General features: G+C 39.2%; 1 protein-coding gene across 3 annotated transcripts in view; it reads left to right on the plus strand.

The window, feature by feature from the left end:
* PRKCG (protein kinase C gamma) overlaps positions 1-20,754 on the plus strand; it is a 556,381-nt gene extending 535,627 nt beyond the window's left edge. For all 3 annotated transcript variants that reach the window (XM_072110472.1, XM_072110471.1, XM_072110470.1), the window contains 4 exons: positions 1,540-1,620; positions 3,617-3,724; positions 12,205-12,345; positions 18,225-20,754. In XM_072110472.1, the coding sequence (XP_071966573.1) occupies positions 1,540-1,620; positions 3,617-3,724; positions 12,205-12,345; positions 18,225-18,404 (510 nt within the window). In that variant the 3' untranslated portion in view covers positions 18,405-20,754. The remainder of the gene's footprint in view (positions 1-1,539; positions 1,621-3,616; positions 3,725-12,204; positions 12,346-18,224) is intronic.
* Positions 20,755-21,415: the final 661 nt, after the last annotated feature.

The following is a 21,415-nucleotide window of genomic DNA, read 5'->3' on the forward strand; positions in this document are numbered from 1 at the left end:
AAGAAATCATTAGCTGGAGTATCCACTATTCTCTAAAGGTTTAGTACTTTGGGTTATTACAAACTGACTCCAAATCTTTCATCCTAGACATGAGTGTCCCACTTGCACTTCGACTGCATCTTCAGCAACTCTTACGTTTAAATTTCCAAGAAGAAATTCTTCCCGTTTCCTGGGTAGGCAGGATGCCAGTGGTTGGTACTTCCTAAAATCCTATATTATTTTAGAAATGTATGTGTTAAATAACCCACTTATTTACTATTTATTCTGCAAAAAGTGTTAACAGTGTATGTTGAAAAGGCCAGAAATCTATAGTCCTTCTTACAACTCTTCTACAAACAATGGTGGAGGAATGGCTGAAATGTCCATGTATATCGTGCTGCCATAGCAGACTAGCTTGAACCATTTTGGCATGAGTACCCATGCAAGTTAATATTGAATCTCATTTATTCTATTTCCCAAACTAATTTACTTCTTTTGACTCCAGTGACAGCAGCCATAGACTGCTTACTCTCCAATACTATTGTCTCTTGGATCCAGGGACAAACTGCTAACACTGATTAATTGCTAGATCCATAAGGGAGTATCCTCTGTAGGATCCCAATGTAATACATAACTCTGTTTTACTCCCTTTTTGTGACTTAACTATTTGCTACCAACTGAGAAAAGGGAATTCTATAAATATCTCCAGATTAGACACCTGGCATCTGGGCTAGATATGGAGTTGGATCCCATATGAATCATACTTTTTTGATCTCTCAAAAACCCCAAAGGTATACCAATTATCCATTCCGGCAATATCCAATGGATTCCCCACTCTTATGTATTCCATTTTGGGAGTGTGAGCTTTAATTCCAATTTACAGCAACATAATGGGATGCAACATCCCAATTTAGCTCTAAAGCTTCCTGCTGTATTAACCACTTGGAAACCTCTAGTAAACTTATGTACCTTATGATACCTGAGTCCATATTGCTTATTGGCAATGCGATGTGGAGGTGTGTTCATTATTAGATGTTTAGTGACATTGTATACACATTAATTATTAGAGATAATCTCTTTGTGGCAGAAGATATTCCTTCTTATCAGGAATGTAATCCCATTCCCTCCTCTTTGGGGAGCCCAAGTTTCTCTGCTGTCCCTAGGCCTTGAAGACTGAGACAAAGATAATAGCTTTCCATGTTTTGACAGCGACAAAGATGTAAATCCCTCTCTCCCCCATCTGTACAAGAAATTGTTCAGGAAATAAGATATAATTCCCTCTAATGTATACCATTGTATTATGTGACATCAGTCATATGGAGGGGTTCCGTAAATTCTGGTTACCTCTCTTATCATGTATTTTGTAAAACTGTTAGAATTCAATTAAAGTTTTAAGCTATGGGAAACTAAAGATATTAAAGTATTTAATAGGCTGTGCCTGAAATTGATATCTGGCATAATTTTAACGCCCCCACCTAAGAAGCAGACTAAAGGTAAACGTCTAACACCATTGAGTAACTTGTGTTGATTTTATAATCCTATAATGTGCATTTCTTACAGATTATTGCCTATCAGCCCTACGGAAAGTCAGTGGATTGGTGGTCATATGGCGTTCTACTATATGAAATGCTAGCAGGACAGGTAAGGTTATTTGTGATATCACGCTCAGAGCATAAACACGTATTGGGGCTCATTTACTAAGGGTTGCTTGCGCACTTTTGTCAGACTTTGCACTGTTTTCAGGGCTAAAACAGCTTGCACAGGTACTTAATAAGTGTGTGTGCTGGGATTGTGGCACATGTGAGTCTTTTTGTGGTGCAGCTGCGCTGGCTTCCCTGCGACACAAATTAGGGGGCATACTGTCATACAGCCCAACTGATTCGGACTGAGCGTGGGATTAAACTTTCAAATTGGGTCGCAAGCCCAAGCAATTAGATGTACCACTAAAAAGATGGTGAACTCTGTCGGACCTGAGCGGAGAAGCAACACATTCATGACTTTGGGCACACAATGTTAATGAATCGCCGCACGGTGCATTATATTTGGACAATGCACTTTCTGTGAACTCTGGTGACCCTGTAAGTAAATGTGCCCCATTATTTCTCTGTACGATCTTTAGTCTTGTTCTCCTTATGCTCGTAATGTTATCTCTGCCAAACTTTCAGAAATATTTAAATATTCCCGAAAGTTTGGCAGAGATAACATTATGAAAATTTAATCCCAAGGCAAGTCATTTGGAGTTCAGAGGTGTTCTTGATTATAGTCGAGGGCAGCACATTATTTTCAATGTACAGTTTTCTGTGTGAGCAGTAGATGCACTTGCATGGTTGTTCTCCATTGTTTATGGTGGATACAGCCATGTCAGTACAGTTTCATTAACTGTAATGGTTATGATTAGAGATGAGTGAGTATACTTGTCCGAGCTTGATGCTCGTTCGAGTATTAAGGTACTCGAAACGGCTCGTTGGAGTATTTCCCCTGCTCGAGATCGAGCATTTAATTAAAAAAACACAGTGAAGAACAATGAAGAATAGAATAAAAACAGTGAACACAGGATCATTTAAGTGAAAAACACAGTGAAAAACACAGTGAAGAATAGATTACAGATGTTCGGTACATCTGCTTACTTGTCGGAAGATACGCGCGAAACGGTGCAAACAAAATAGTATGTGAAGAACAATATATATGTGTGAAGAACACATTGAAGAACACGGTGAGCAGGACAGAGACACCGGGGAGCAGGACAGAGACATCGGGGCAGCGGCAGCACGGAGACATCGGGGCAGCGGCAGCCCGGAGACATCTGGGCAGCAGCAGCACGGAGACATCGGGGCAACGGCAGCACGGAGACATCGGGGCAACGGCAGCACGGAGACATCGGGGCAACGGCAGCACGGAGACATCGGGGCAGCGGCAGCACGGAGACATCGGGGCAGCGGCAGCACGGAGACATCGGGGCAGCGGCAGCACGGAGACATCGGAGCAGCGGCAGCACGGAGACATCGGGGCAGCGGCAGCATGGAGACATCAGGGCAGCACGGAGACATCGGGGCAGCGGCAGAGAGATCGGGGAGACTTCAGTGGAAGAAGAGGAGCGGATCCCGGGACAGCAAATCTCCCGACAAGTAAGCAGATGTGACGAACATCTGCAATCTATTCTTCACTGTGTTTTTCACTGCCTTTTTCACTTAAATGATCCTGTGTTCACTGTTTTTATTCTATTCTTCACTGTCCTTCACATCTGCTAACTTGTTGGGAGATAATATACGCATGATACAGTGAAGAATAGATTGCAGATGTTTGCATACATCTGTTAACTTATGAGAAGACATTCTTTTTCAATTAAATAACACATTTTATTCCCGAACCATGGTCCCTTTGGAAAATGCTCGGGTCTCCCATTGACTTCAATGGGGCTCATTATTAGAGACGAGCACTTGAGCATCTGGAACATTTTAGTGCTCGCTCATCTCTAGTTATGATAGTTAGAAGACTTGGACCACTTGTGGCCATTAGGGGAATGGTTGCTTATCGCTGGGCTAAGGTAAATTTTATATGCAATTAATATCATATGTCATGTTTCTTTCACTTTTTTGATTTTATTATCATGGAAAATAAATATTCTCTGTTACAACAGCCACCCTTTGACGGTGAAGATGAGGATGAATTATTCCAATCAATCATGGAACAGACTGTATCTTATCCAAAATCCCTGTCTAGAGAGGCCGTCTCTATATGTAAAGGGGTAAAAATTATGTTATTGTTACTTTTTAAGATTGAAAGACTGAAACAATTTTTATTTGTGCCTATTCAACCAAAATGATCACATGTTAAAACAAAGCAGATTTTCAAATTAATTTACTACATAGTTTTTGTACTATACAGTGATTTCAGGCATGATCCTTAGTGGAGATACAAGATTCTTAGCTGCTACAACAATCATAAAAAAAGACTGGCGTAATACAAATAAGCATTCCTCTATCGATCCATTATTATAGAGATATATCGGATACATGGACTATACAAAACAAATTGTCCCATAACTCACCAATGACTTGAAGATCTTAATTAAACTATAGAAAAGCGTATTTTAAAAGTGTCCCCCTCTGTGGCAGTGTGTGCCTGAATTAATGGTGTATACATTTTTCTTTGGCTCATGAGAGTAGTGTGTCACTCACCCACTTATCTGACCCCATTCCCAAACAACTACTTTTTTTCATACTCATTGTACATTACCTGTTTAATGCAATTAGCGGACGTTCCATTCCACTACCTAGTTAGGTATAAAAGGAAGAGTCGGCTCACCTGGTGGATTGGAGCACGGATTAACTTTGTTCCAAGTTCACATGAAATCCAGCTCACAGGCATAGAGGACGCACAGCCACAGTTGTGGGATGTGGGGTTTCGTCTTCTATTTGTTGTCTATCATGGATTTTTAAAGAATGAAATAAAGAAATCATCATATTTTCATGAAAATTCTAGATTATTTTGTGAGCTTCCTGTTTTTCTTTTTAAGGCTCAGTTCACACTACGGTTGTGATTTCCGTCTTTAGTATCCGTCTAGAAAAATAAAAAACTATAAAAGAACGGATCAGCTTTAAATCCCATTAAAATCAATGTAAATTTTTATGTCATCAGTTGTACAGTGATCCGTTTTGGATCAGTTTTTTTCACGGAACAAAAAATGGAGCTTGCAGTACTTTTTCCATTTAAACAGTTTTAAAAAATATTTTTAGATGAAGACAATAGACAGACAGATATAGACAGAAATAGTTAATACATAGAAAAAGATATGATAGATAGAATATAGATAAATGTTAGGTATAAATCATAATAAATCATAATAAATATGTAGGCAAATGAGATCAATAGGTAGATAGGTAGTTTTGAAATAAGAGATCGATAGGTAGCTAGGTAGATAGAAAAGCTATGTTCAGTAAGAGGTAGCACTCCAACGTCCGTGGAAAATGGTGAATCTTTAGTCCATCAGTGAAACATTTTGGTGTGGTAACATAAAATCACGAGAGGCTGGACTGTACCAGGACTACAGCCAAGAATCAGAAGCAATCGTGGTAAATATTTCATCACAAACTTTAAATGATTGTGATTTATCAGTCTTGCAAAAAGGTTTATCCTTTTCTCCGTGTGCACAGACAGATTGGTTCCAGTTTGAGCTAGACCTGCATAGATTTTTCCGTAACATCAAACTCAAATATTGGTTTTATAATAATCCTGTACAAGTCACAGATAGTACTAATGCTTTAGATCCCAAACATTTTGGACTATCCAATAAGAGTTCTTTTTTACCAAATTTAGAGGTGCCTGCTATTGCTACTTTTCTTCAGGCTGTCAAACATGACATCAACACACTGAGGGATGACGTAACCCTAAGACATACTAACATGACTACCGCTGAGATCTTTACACTTGGGGTACTGGTCCAAAATGGCAACATTACCATCAAGCCAGTGCACAAAGGCGGGGCAGTCGTCATCATGGACATCTCAACGTACATTGCAGAGATACAGAGACAAATTTTTGACACCACTGTTTATAAACCAATTTCAGGTGACCCTAAATTTGACATTGCACTAAAAATTGGTTAGACATTGCATTGTCCTATCCCACCAGTTATTTACGTCCTACCGAAGATACATAAGAGCTTACAACCCCCCACCCCCACCCCCTGGTAAACCTATAGTGTCCAGAAGTGACTCAATATTCTCTCACATTGCTATTTGTATTACAAAGCAAATCATATATCCGTGACACATCTGAGTTTTTGAGTAAATTGCAAGGTGTTGATGTATCAGGTTGTGACAGATTGATACTGGTTTCATTTGATGTAGTGTCGATGTATACCTCCATAAATCATACAAGAGGGTTGAGAGTAGTGGAAAAATATCTCCAAAATAGTAAATATTCTATACAGACCATCACTTTTATTCTGGATATGTTACATTTGATTTTATAACAATTACTTTCTTTTTGGAAATGAGTTCTTTACTTAACTTAAAGGTGTCGCCATGGGGGCAAACATGGCCCCATCTTATGCTAACATCATGATGGCATCAATGGAGGAGGACTTCATCTATGCGTCACACTACTTCCAATATATTTTGAGGTGGTGGCGAAACATAGATGACGTCTTCCTCCTCTGGACAGGTACGCTGGATGAACTCACCTTGTTCCATGCATTCCTCAATACGATTGATGAGGATATTAAATTTATGGTTGTACAGTCTGAGGACACTATCCAATTTCTAGATGTTTCTATGTCAGTGATGGCTAACCTATGACACGCGTGTCAGTGCTGACACGCCTAGCCATTTTCAGTGACACGTGGCCACCGGAGAGCTAAGTTTCATCCTTCCTTCCTTCTCCTCTTCCCCCACCGGGCCGGCCCCTCCCCATGTGTGAGCTGTGCCTCGTGTCTTCAGTCAGCACAGGTATCATCCTGGGGCTCAACGCCAAGAGAGGGGACCCGACCATCAACCTCAGAAACTCCTCTGCAGCTCCTGATAGTTGTGCTGGGGGGAGTTGTTGTGGTAGGTCACCTCTACACTAACCATCTCCACAGCAGGGATGAGGGAGGACAACCACTCTCATCATACATACAAGACATCATACAGTGAGTAATGTCAGTGTACTGTATGATGAAAGACAGTCATCAGGGCTTGTATGTCAGTTTTGTGACGTACAAGCCCTGAAATAATCACAACGCCTTGCAAACCGTCAGACATTGCGATTATTTTGCTCCTCATGAAGGAGATGCAGACAGCGGCACCTGCGACTCACTATAACCTGTGAACTTTCATGACAAAGTTTGCAGGTTACTAAGCATTTCCACACGTGTCTGATTGTAACGATCTGCACATTGTAATAAATAGATGATGTGGAAAATCCCCATATACTGCCATACTGTAGTATGGAAGTACATGGTAGGATCAATAAGACAACCTAGGGTTAAAGTACCCTAGAAGTTAAATAATTATACATATTTGTTATTTAAACTATAAATATCACAAAATTATGTTTTTTTTTTTCAAGGTGACACACCACCCGAGTTATGCTCGGCTTTTTGGCTAATTTGACACACCAAGCTCAAAAGGTTGCCCATCACTGTTCTATGTCATGACACTTTCACCTGACTAATTCGTTAAACCGACCAACAGAAATACCCTGTGTGTCACAAAAAAATGCCACAAATGCGTTTACACTGTGTACAACAATTGTAATGTTACAGATTGCAATACAAACACAATGGAAATACAAATGCAATGTAAACATGAACGCAGTGTGAACACAAATGCAATGTAAAAACACAACACTACGCAAACCTCATGTAAATGAAAACACAACACAAACCACATGTAAACGCAACATAAACACCACATAAACGCCTTGCAAACACAACCCAAACACCACACCGCAAATTCACATGAACACCATTTAAATGCAAATGCAATATAAAAATGACTTGTAAATGCTAATGCGACAAAAAAGTCACATAAGAGCAAACATAGGTGGAAATGGCACGCAAATGCCACATAAATGTAAACACTGTGCACACACCATGTGTACACAAATGTCACATAAATGCAAAGATGTAAAGAGCAAACTCAACTCAACACAAATGGCTTCTAAATATAAGCGAAAATGCAACACAAACACCAGGTAAAAGCAAATGCAATGCAAATAAAACTTTAAAACGAAGCAAGAAGCACATGAAAGACACAAGTGCACTGAAAACACAGCCGGAACATAAACATACAAATGCAATGTAAACGTAAACACAAATGTGACGTAAGCACACATACCATGTAAATGTCATATTTGTGTAGATGTAATATTAATACATATATCACATTTATTGCATTTACATTGCATTTGCGGTAACATCGCATTTGCTATCACAATATGTTGTAATCTGATGTACATCAGGAAAAGTTGTCGGATGTCGCATCCTGACATGCATGTATGTCAAAAATCTCAAGCAGAATAGTGTTCCATATAATAGTATTTTGGATCCTGGGTTGATCTGTTTACATTTATACTTATTTCTTTTGTTGAGATCCAGTGGTGATTCGCCGCGGACAGGCTGTTTATATGTTTCCATGACAGCAGAAAGGCACTTCTGCGGTTCTGGTGCATGTGTGGTCAGGTCTCCCTGGCTTGTGTTTCAAATCTGTGTACCAGCGACAAGCTGGAGGTTTATACACACATATTGTTACTCACTTCTGCGATCGGAGGATCGGGAGCATACAGTGCTATGTCCATCCACCTTACATGGTGTTTTTTAAGGCACTTTGACACTTTACACCAGGGGTCAGGAACCTTTTTGGCTGAGAGAGCCATAAGCGCCAAATATTTAAAAATATAATTCTGCGAGAGCCGTACAATATGTTTAAAGGGACACTGACAGAACAATCGCTCCAGTAATCATTAGTACAGCAAGGAGTGTTCCTCCCTGCTGTACTAAGCCACAACTGGAGCAAAACAATGGTAATTCCCTTTAAAATAAAAAATAGATAATTTACATTCGCGCTTGTGATGCAGGACATCTCGTCCAGCACTCTTCATTCTTCTGCGCACGCCTGAAAGCTGCATCTCTCATCAGGTGGGAAGAAGCCAGATCCAGTCCATTAAAAAGAAGAAGCCAGAGTCCTGGAAGAATTGTCAAGCATCACAAGCTCCAATGTAAATTATCTAGTTTTTTATTTTACAGGGAAATACCATTGTTTTTGTCCAGTGGTGGCTTAGCACAGCAGGGAGGAACACTGTTACGCACAAACATCAGCTGCTGCAGAACCTCCTCATACATGCAAAGACGGCAGGAGTAAGACCTGTCATCTTTGCATCCCACACAGTCACTTACGATGGACAGTGGCGAGATAAGTACCATTCACCCCACTGTTATCAGATGTTATCACCCCACTGCAAAATTCACATGAGCATGTGGCCTAATACTGCACACACATAAACACACAGTACAATACATGTCACACACCACACTGCACACACACGGTACAATACATGTCACACACTGACACTGCACACATAAACACAGTACAATACATGTCACACACTGCACACACACACAGTACAATACATGTCACACACCACACTGCACACACACGGTACAATACATGTCACACACTGACACTGCACACATAAACACAGTACAATACATGTCACACACTGCACACACACACAGTACAATACATGTCACACACTGACACTGCACACATAAACACAGTACAATACATGTCACACACTGCACACACACACAGTACAATACATGTGACACACTGACACTGCACACATAAACACAGTACAATACATGTGACACACTGACACTGCACACATAAACACAGTACAATACATGTGACACACTGACACTGCACACACACACAGTACAATACATGTCACACACTGCACACACACACAGTACAATACATGTCACACACTGCACACACACACAGTACAATACATGTCACACACTGACACTGCACACACACACAGTACAATACATGTCACACACTGACACTGCACACACACACAGTACAATACATGTCACACACTGCGCACACACACAGTACAATACATGTCACACACTGCACACACACACAGTACAATACATGTCACACACTGCACACACACACAGTACAATACATGTCACACACTGACACTGCACACACACATAGTACAATACATGTCACACACTGACACTGCACACACACACAGTACAATACATGTCACACACTGCACACACACACAGTACAATACATGTCACACACTGCACACACACACAGTACAATACATGTCACACACTGACACTGCACACACACATAGTACAATACATGTCACACACTGACACTGCACACACACACACACAGTACAATACATGTCACACACTGACACTGCACACACACACACACACAGTACAATACATGTCACACACTGACACTGCGCACACACACAGTACAATACATGTCACACACCACACTGCACACACACACAGTACAATACATGTCACACACTGACACTGCACACACACACAGTACAATACATGTCACACACTGCACACACACACAGTACAATACATGTCACACACTGACACTGCACACACACACAGTACAATACATGTCACACACTGACACTGCACACACACACAGTACAATACATGTCACAAACTGACACTGCACACACACACACAGCACAATACATGTCACACACTGACAGTTACTTTTACACACTTACATCTTCTGAATAGATCCCACATCCCCCAGGATATCAGTGCAGGGGTCTGTACACAGGCTGCATAGGAAGCTCAGGCTCTGCTCTCTGAGCTGGATCCCGGCAGACATGAGCTTCAGCCCCTCCCCCCTCCTCACACAGTCGGCTGCTGCTGCTGCAGAAGGGGGTGAGGGACAGCTACAGCAGCGCAAGGCTCAATCCCGGCAGACCTCGTGGTCATGTGACCGGAGCAACAACGGTATGTACACAATTACTGGCTCCGGTCACATGACCATCCTTCGGGCGTAAGTGTCTGCCAGGACTGAGGGAGGAGGGAAGCCACAAGCTCATTTATACACTCGGGGCTTTTTTAAATGAGTACATTTTTTGAACGTGATCTATGGATGCGGCCCTGGCCGCGAGCCAGATGCGGCCATCAAAAGAGCCACATCTGGCTCGCGAGCCATAGGTTCCCGACCCCTGCTTTACACTATAGTTATGTCTGTATTTAATCAATAGCACTGTATAATATTCTGTCTTGCGCTGATGATAACAGATATTTCTTGTATTGTAATCATACTGCATAATTATGGATACTCTGCGCTTTGTATATATCAATGTATTTGTATGATGGAATATATGTATCACATCAATTATGTTTAGATAAATGAGGTGTGTGGGATTTGTGTAGTCACATGACCGCACAATTTTTTACACTTGACGTCTGGAGTGCCTTTGACCCAATCCTACACATCTTGCATCCATTTGCTATTTGATTACAGCATGCTGTCTTGACTTTCCGTTTGTAGATTGATAGAAAGATAGTTAGATATGAGATAGATATGAGATAGATATGAGATATATATGATATATGAGATAGGTAGATAGATAAATAGATAGATAGAGACAAAGGAAAAAAAAGGCAGCACACCAGATTGTAGTGAAAAAATACCTTAGTGGATTTATTCCATGTGAAAGAGCAACGTTTCGGCTCCAAACAGTGAGCCTTTCTCAAGGCTTGAGAAAGGCTCACTGTTTGGAGCCGAAACGTTGCTCTTTCACATGGAATAAATCCACTAAGGTATTTTTTCACTACAATCTGGTGTGCTGCCTTTTTTTTCCTTTGTCTTTATAATTGAAGGACCTGATGCCCGGCCCTCTTAGGCGTGCACCCGCTTTCTATTTTTGTTTACCCATTTTCTGTTTTGATAGTGCTGCTTGGACCTTTTCTTACTGTAGATAGATAGATAGATAGATAGATAGATAGATAGATAGATAGATAGATAGATTTGAAAGTGAAAGTAAGTGCAAGTAAAAAAACTGATTCTTCAAAAATATTTATACTAACTGGCACTAACTAAAAGACAAGTGTCCGTTTTTTAACCAAGAAACATAAGGGTATCAGTTTAGTAAACAGACACTATGTCATCAGTAAATGTCAGTTTATCTACCTTTATTTATCATCCTGGGATTTTTTTTTAAAGAACGGATATGTCGACAGTAGTGTGAACTTAGCATAAAAGTTACAAAAAGTAAAAGTCACCAGATTTATACAGGTATAATACTGTACTTCAACAATGTTAATTTTTTTTTTATTCTATAGGAATGTATACATTCTTTTTTCATGCTGTTTTGAAGACCAAAGCAATTGTGAAATATAAGATCAAAGGATATGTTGTGTTATTTATTTATTGTTATATTCATTTTTTGTGTAGCTTTGTTTTTTGACACTGCTAGTTTTGGCATTACAAACATCATCCAAAAGTCTGAATATGTAAATCTATCCTCAGATTATTGATACTAGTTAAAAGCTGTAATTTGGACATTTCACCCGTAGAGATATACCTATTTGTTTTATTCCAAATGCATGTTTGATATATTTATTTTCTCATCTTCCATGTTTACTGGCAGGAAGAATGCACATCTTAGTCTAAGAAACATATTTACATATATACTGGCTAATTGTTATTTTTTTTAATATGTTAGTTGCTTACAAAACATCCTTTAAAGCGACTTGGATCTGGCTGTGATGGGGAGCGAGATATACGTGACCATGCATTTTTTCGTTGGATTGATTGGGAACGATTAGAGCGTCTAGAGATCCAACCACCTTTCAAACCACGGCCTGTAAGTTCGTATTTTTTTTTTGTATATATAGAGGATTGCAAAAATAATCATATCCTTGAACGTTTCATAAAACTTAAAGAAACCTACCATGAGGAATCTACTATCAGAAGTCGATCTGATGGTAGATTCCTCCTGTCTGCCTTTGCACTTATCTGTAATTTAATAATCTTGGAACCTAAATTTACTTGATTTTAGTAATATGTTAATTAACAGGCTACTGGGCCGTGTACTTGCCTGGACAGGCACTGCCAGCTAAGGCTTGTACACGCCACAGTAGCCTCTACAGTTAATTTACATATTACTAAAATTCCTTATAGAAGATTTCCTTTAAATGTATTTTATCAATGTTTTTTGTGATCAAAGTATCAAGTATTTGTGAAAGTGTAAATGAAATTATACATTGCAAGCAAAGTTGCAATAATTTGGATTTATCTGGAATACAGCTGAAAGTTTTTTTGAAACCAGTTTTGAACATCTAGAGGCTGGAATCTTTGCTCATTCTACTTTACAAAGTAGTACATGCTCAGTGAGATTGGTTGGAGAACATTTGTAAACGATTTTCAACCAATATTAAAACATGGGTATGTTTTAAGTTAAGACATTCAACTGTAGTTTTGGCTTTGCGTTGAGGGTCATTGTCCTACTGAAACGTGAACCTATGCAAGTCTTTTTCAACCTTTAACACACGCACAGCATTTGGTCAACAAGTTTTTTTTCCAAATTCTTGCTGTCTCCCCTAGTTGGCTTTATGCAAACTACCCATAGCACTTCTTATGGCTTGCTTTACAAAAGAAGGTCTTCTTTTTTCCTCTCTTCCTCTTTCCTCACTCTTCTTCTGCTCTCCATGACAAAGATGCTACAAATCTACACAACTAGCTTCCTTTCTATTATGGCCAGATATATGGAGTAGACAACTAATAAGTGTCAGATGGACAGATTCCCCCATCTGTGCTTATAACATCTGCAGCCCCTGCTTTAACCCTTCTCCTTAGTTTGGCTGTTAGTTTAAGAATATGGTAATTTCTTGGTAGGCTAACAGTTGTGCCATACTCATACCTTTTGCAACATCCCCCACTGGGGCCTAACCTTTTCTTGTGGCCCTGGAGGCAGCTGGGGCCCAGAATACCGCAGTGGCTAGCTATTGCGGCCTAGGGCACGCTGTTTGACACGGTGCCTGGTATGGTTCTTTATTGAACAGAAGATAGAAGGCAATGGGCCAGAACTGTCAAACAGCAGATTCGGATTCTGGTTACTGGAGTGGTCATGGAGAGTGTTGGGACGGTTCACTCCGAATTTTGGTGACACTGTGTGTTATATTTTAAACTTTATGCAGTCAATTCAAATTAACTCAAAATGACCAATATAAATTCATTAGTTAGCATGTAATGGTCATTTTGATATAGATAGACTTATTAATATTTATTCAATATCTTGTGCTTGTATGCATTTTTTTTAAGGGAATCTGTCAGCACATTTTCATAAATACAGCTAGGGCACTTTCCCATACAGTCGTATTAACTAACTGAGAACTTTATTTTAGCTAAAAATAGTTTATCTTCCCATAAATCATGTTTATAACCTTGCCATACATACAGCCAAATCTAGAGGGTGTTAAGGGGGTGGGGCCTTCTTCTCAGAATTCAGCAATAATGTAATGTGACCAGGCTGACATCATCTCAGGTCATTTAGCCACCTAACATTTACAAACTGTTCCCCATGTTTGTATCTGATCACATGAAGTCACAGCATGCCTCCATGGAGGATGGGGAGGATTAGAGGTCCATGCAGACATGCTGCAATGTACTGTGCAAGATTAAAGATGATTATGTGGATCTTTTATCTTTATATGCCCCCCGTGAGGTCAAAAAAGACCCCAGAGAGATATTTTCACACTTTGTTTTTATTTTATTTTTAATTTTTTTTTCTTTCTAGTTTTTACTTGTAATTGGGGCATTTATAAGAGCCCCAGTTACAGGGGGAAACAATTCACTGTGGGGGGAAATTCTTGATCAGAGTTTTAGTGGGTCTGATCAGACCCAGCTGGCTCTGCGATTCACTTCATAGCAGTACGTCAGCACTATTGAAGAAAGCAGAAGGCAAACTATTCCTGCCTTCTCCATAGGGACAACTTCTCTGTCTGACAGATGGAGATCCGATCATGCTCCTTTGCTAATCACAGGAGCAGAAAAAAACTACAGCACCATCGAAAGACTTCACTGTAGACTCGAGAACGGCGCCCACTGATGTCTTTCATCAGTGGTGAGTTGTTATCGAGTTATAAGAAAACTACCTCTTGGGTAGTCATGATTTAAACTATATATACTTACAGCTCAGGCTTTACTGCTATATATTGGAACTAGTTTTCATTAAGCTTTATATGCCAGGATCCTGGAGAAAAACAACTTTTAAAGATATCCTCTGCACGTAGCACAAGCTGCCTGGTGCTCCTCCCAATTATGTACACCTCTGTGATTTCATTTATACCCACTCCCTCACCCGCTTCTCGAGAAGTCTCTTTAAAATGAGTGCACAGGAGTACCCAGTGCTAATTAGCATATTTTTTAAAAAAATTATCCGACCCATAATTGAAGCCCGGTCCATAATGATATAAAGTTTAAATCATGATCGCCCAAGTGGTAGTTTTCCTTTAAATGCTATAATGGAAAATATAAGCCCAGAGCAAATGATTTGTATTCTGTATTTATATTTTTATGACCTTTTGATCACTTTTTATTTCTATTTTTATGAGTCGGAAGGTGACAAAAAAAGTGGTGTTTTGGACATTTGGGCACTATTTTCTGTTGCGAGGTTCACCTTTGGGAATAACTGCTTTTATGTTTTGATAGATTTTTGGGATGCAGTGATACCTAAGATGTTTACGATTTTTATTGTTTATTTAATTTTATATCAGTTGTAAGGAAAGAGAGGTGATTTAAAAAAAAATGTTAACTTTTTTTTTACTAATTTTTTTAGACCTTCTAGGGTACTATAACCATATTCGGTCTGATCGATTCTGCCATTTATTGCAATTCAACAGTATAGCAGTATATGGTGGGTTTGCTAATAAATCTCCTCGTTGTTCCAGAGGTTTATTATGATTCAAATTTGCAAACTTAGAGAAATTGTCATGCAAATTATCCCACCCAAAAAGAATTTATTAAAACTATTATTAAAAAGCATTGCCCTTATTCCTAAATGGTTCTTATCCATGGTATATTCAGTAGTTACTTGCATTGCCCTGCCTCCTAATTGACAGGTTTAAGTGCTATGATGTTCTGCTGTGTGGAACATTGAGAGAGAGCTCTGTTAAATCATTTGGCATTTAAAGTCATGTGACCAGAATGACATCATCTAAGATCCTGTTACACTTGCAACATCTACCACATGTATGTATCTGATAACATGAATTCACAGCAGCCTCCATGGAGGAGGTGGAGAAGTAGAAGTGCTTGGAGAATGGGGAGGAATGGAAATGCAGGTATGCTGTGATTTCATGTGATCTTGTAAATACATGGGGTAGACATTGCAAATGTAACAGGACCTTAGACATTGTCACCCTGTTTACATGGCACGATGAGAAGAGGCATGGTTTATTAGAAGGAGTAGATGGGAGGGGTTGGCCAAGCAAGACATGTCCCCTCAGATGCCAAGTAATCTTATTCATAAAGATGAGTCACTCTGAACAAGAATTGATGATAGGCACCACCAACGTTCCAGAGCCAGAGTATAACACCCTTAGTACAGATGAGAAGGGGCATGCAAGGGAGAAAATCGTCACAACCTCCAAGGGCTGCTCAGCAAACAAAAAAGAGCATTCCATACGAAGTGACGAGAAAATAGTGGCACTTACCCGGTAAATTCCAAATGGTGTCTTGCCGTGTTTGGCGTCCCCCCCACACTAAAGCATTTGGATTTTACCGAGTGAGTGCCACTACTTTCTCTTCACTTCATGCATAAAGATGAGTGTGTGTGTGTATGTCTACTAAAGGAATCTGCACCATTGCATTTTTGTTATAGCTGGGGGCTACAGCCTGAATTAGAATTTTTGTATATAATGAATATTTATTCACCTGTCTATGCACTCACGTCTCTCTGTTTTTCATATTTATTTTTTTCATCACGTTTTGTTCACGTGTGTTCACCGGGTCACTGCACGTCACTTTTTGTCACTAGCACATTGCACTGTGTGCTCATTCTTTTATAATTTTTTATTTATTTAATTATTTAGTTTAACACTAAGTTAAGTTACATATAGGTACTGAATGCAATCATCTTTATATCTATAGTCTACATAGAGGCATATCTTTACATCCCCCTTTAATTCTTTTTTGACTTACCACTGTTTTCATATCGCGGTTGTAGATACAAGGGAACCTCCCCTCGCATTTGCTTGGTGTTGTCATGACACCATGTGAAACGCGGGTCTAGTCTCGCAATGTGGTTAACCTAGGTGTTTTTTACTTTGGGGACTGCGTTGTATCGCGGTACCTAATTCTAATACGTGAGCTCTCAGCCGCGTTCACAGTAGGCGGACCCATGGTCATGTGATCCGCTAGTTAACGCGATAATTGATGTCATTTTCTGATATCGATGTCTCGCTTGTAGCTGTCGCCCTGCGGTATTTCATTCATCTCATTGGCTGGTTGGTAATTAATCATATGACGACATAGAGTGGGGATTAAATAATTCTGTGTTGCCTCACATACTCAGCACTCCCCCAGAAGAAGCCTATCTGGCGAAACACATGTCGAGGACATATACACATTTTTGGTCTGTATCAGTTTTGGTTTTCCCTCATGATACCCTTTTTGTATTTGGTATTTATTAGTTACCTCTATCTATAGGGCTCCTGGCTATCTATTTGTGCCTTTGGCTGCGGATATTGGTGTATGTGGTTCTATTATGGTCCACACTCAGACATAGCAGCTTTTCAATATGTGGGAATACACCATTAATTCATATATGTTACACTGAATTGTGTATATCGTTGCTTTAGTCTGTTTTGTCCTTTTTATGTCTGCCTTTTTAGGATGAATAATTTGTGTGTATAAGTATTCATAAAGTACATAATTTTTGCATCATTTCCATGTGCTCTTTTGGCTTTTCTGCACATATAAGTAGGTAGGGGGGCTACAGCCTGTATAAGATAAAGTTGATTTATGTGGATATCAGGCAAACAATTTTTAGCTAAAAGAAGGGTGTCAGTTACCGTATATACTCGAGTATAAGCCGACCTGAGTATAAGCCGAGACACCTAATTTTACCACCAAAAACTGGGAAAACCTATTGACTTGAGTATAAGCTGAGGGTGGGAAATGCATTGGTCACAGACCCCCCCCCCCCCCCCGGCACAAGTTAGTATAGTGTTATGGGATCCTATTAGTGAATCGGGTGACAGGTTTCCTTTAAGACATGCTGCCATGTTTGGTTTAGAAAGAAGATTTTCCAAAATCCATGGGTTTTATTGCCAGTGTCTTTCATTTTTGCCACCACTTCTAATTTTATCCAGGTGGTCAAACTTCCTAAAGATCTGTTATAGTGATGGAGGGCATTTGATTAGCAGTGCATTGCTTCTACTTACCCTTCCTACCATGAAAGCAGTAATTGTGTATTTAACATTTAAGTCACTGCTTCTGCATTTTGGCTTCATTGCTCTTAAAAATATAATAACATGATGGAATCTGATGTGTAGTTGTTGTTCTCTGATGCTTGCCTTATATTAATTGGTTAATCTTTTGGCCTCATGATGTATGTTTGGAAACCTTTTAAGAAGCATATATATTTCCAGCAAAGACAAAAAAATATATATGCCCACAGCAAGTGATATGTATTCTGTAATTTTATGTGTTTTGATTATTATTCTTTGTTTCTTGTTGCAGTGTGGAAAGAGTGGTGAAAACTTTGACAAATTCTTCACCCGAGCTGCTGCAGTCCTAACACCTCCAGATCAGATGGTCTTAGCTGGAATAGACCAAAGTGAATTTGCTGGATTCACATTCATAAATCCAGAGTTTGTCCATAATAATCCTCATAGTCCTGTTCCTATATCCCTGGTGTGACCACGTGATTAGTACCACAAGGAGCAGAAGGCATTTTCTCTAGGCCCAATCCTTTGGTCAGCATGGTATACTCCTTGATAATGGCGTTCATGGCAGTTTATGTCCTCATCCCCATTTTTCCCATGTCCCATCCTGCATCTTGGAAAAGCACTCAGTGTTGTAACGTGCCGTGTGAGGGGATCAGGATGCAATAGTGAATCCATTCCTTCCGGGACCTAACACTGACCTTGCATTTCACTATAATAAGAACACGCTGATAAAGTTTGTGTGTTTTACTTTTGGGTTGCTCAGTGTCTCGAGGCCTCAAGAAAAGAAGTCAAATCATTTCTTTACTGGCTGCAATGAGGTTGCATTGAACTGGCAAACAGCAGTGAGAGGAGATGAATTTCAGATTGAGATGTCAGACCCCTCTTGAGCCTTTCAGATGAACTCCAGGAAGCATGTTTTTCTGATGTGTATTCATACTTGAAGCTGAACTGGATTCTAGATTGACAATAAGCAAATGTCTCATTTAGTTTGCACAACCCCCTCTTGGAATGGACTTAACACTGCCTGCATCTCCCCTCAGAATTGCTCTAGCACTGGCATGCATGGCCTGTAATATGTTTGTGTACAATATATCTAGGTGTTATCCTGTTAATGTAGGCACATGCACCCTTCCTGCCTTCCTTTCTAGGAAGAGTAACCCTCAGAAAATTATACATATTATTTACTTAGATCATCTGCTTTTTGTGCATGGGCTGTAGAAGATCATACTGTGTGTACACGCTGTATAGTCTGATCAGTTTTGCTGAGTCTTTCTGGACTTAGTATAGAATAAATGTCAAGATAACTGGTTTGGGCTTCCATGGGTATATTTTGATAAATAACTTCCATGTATTCTGAATACTTTAATTGTAGTGTTTTGAGTATTTTGCCAACTTGAAACATGTTTATGTTTTTTATTTGATTATTTAGCAATTGATCCACAAGAAGCTTAAGAAGAGTAACACAGATAAGGTTCTAGTTGTGTAAAACCATTAACATAACAGTTTGTGATATCATGTTCTTCCACTGCACACATGTAGATTACTGGTCTATATTGGACATGCATTGCTACAAAAATTATATTGGAGCCATTTATATTCGTTTTTCTTTCCTTTCTCGTGGCATAATTTTGAGTGTTTTGTGCACTTTTTGCACTTATTCCATAAGTTGTTGGAAAGTACAATTAGTAGTAGTATTTTTGCTGCCTCAGGTTTGGCCTAAGCAGGGCAGATGTGCTTGTTTGATTTGTGTGAAAGTAGGCACAATACTATGCCAGCAAGGCAAAAAGTTTCTTTCAAGAAAAGAGGAAAAATTCACAAAAATGTTGAAAAAGATTGTGCCAAATGAAAGGCAGGAACAGATAATAAAATAGACCAAAAGAAAAAAACAAAAAAGAGAACTATGTTAAATGGCTCCCATTGTGGTTATGATGTTTTAGCAAGCCAATACAAAAAGCTTAAAAAGTTCTGTCATGTCATCTAAGCTAATGCTTTCTCCTTCTGCTCTATTACGTGAAATTGAACTGAACAATAGGGATGCCTAATGAACTAAAGTGCAAGAGCAGATACATTGGTAGATCAGTGAGGTAATTTTAAGAAGTCAAAAAGGGATCATCTTTTTGTGGAGATAGAAAACTTGCATGCAGCCCAATCAAGACTTGCCATCTAGACCAAAGTGAAGGAAACAAGTCTTTATGTAAGTAAAGAGCTTCCAGTGACTTAAAAGCTTTGTCTGGTGTATGATAAATAAAGTTTATATCAATAGTTTTTTTTACTTTTACCCTGCAATTAACATGTTGTTGAGAACCCTGCATGAGGTGGTTGGAAACAGTTGAGGCCTATACTTCGGCTTCTATGTACACAAACAGAATGAATGAATGAATGAAACAAGATTGCCATCTATCTATATCTTCTTTTGAGAACCTAAGTATTACAGATAGAATACTTTAAAACCTAAGTGCACAGAATGTCTGTCAGCTAACTTTACAGTTTACTGAACAACCATACAACATGTTCAAAAGAGAAATGTAATGATGATACAATATTTCTTTCTTCTGTGATGGGTATTCATGTGAATGGAAGGTTACAATGTCTCTCTCTCTCTTATTAGAAATGTGAATAAAACTGAGTGCATGCCTGATATTATGCTTAGTATTCTACTTCTTATGTTACATGATATATGTATAGCTACGTCTTTGAACTCATAGCTTGCAATATTAATAATCCACAGGCATCGATATATAGCTATAGTTCAATATTGACTTACAATATAGAAGTTTAACACTTATAGAGATCATCTTAAAATAAATACTTATTAAAATGTCTATTTTGGCAGTCAAGCTTTTTTCTTTTTTAGTGTGGAGATACTGTTATAAATCTCTCAATATTCCCCTGCACCAGAAGTGTTCTGCCATCAAAAACACAAGGTGGGTTGCATCTCAGATGTATTGTACTACAGACAAATTAGGAATAAAAAGCTTCACAACTGGAGTATCCAAACACACATTAGCTGGCTGAGATGGCTGTCCTTTGTATAAAGAGTTCCATTATATCAACAACTAACAACCACAATGCATGCAGTCTAAAGTATGGGTCAAGCAGTGTATCTTTTATGCATGTGAGAATCTCACTTATTGGGAGAATTGAGGTCTGCAGACTCCAGTCACACAAGCTCTTACTAACATATTCTCCATAAACTTCAGTTCAGGCTAGGTTATACACAAATTCAACTTCTTTTCTATTTGAATATTTTAGTAATGTGGCGGCTGAGGACTGACAAATAGCAAAACATAATGGAGCAGATTTATCAAGCTGTCTGAAAGTCAGAATATTTCCAGTTGCCCATGGCAACCAATCACAACGCAGCTTTCATTTTACCATTACTCATGAATATTTTAAAGGGGAGCTGTGATTGGTTGCCATGGGCAACTAGAAATATTCTGACTTTCAGACAGCTTGATAAATCTGCCCCAATATGTGTGCATT

The sequence above is a fragment of the Engystomops pustulosus genome, chromosome 6, assembly GCF_040894005.1.
Source record: "Engystomops pustulosus chromosome 6, aEngPut4.maternal, whole genome shotgun sequence".
NCBI classification, from domain to species: Eukaryota; Metazoa; Chordata; class Amphibia; order Anura; family Leptodactylidae; genus Engystomops; species Engystomops pustulosus.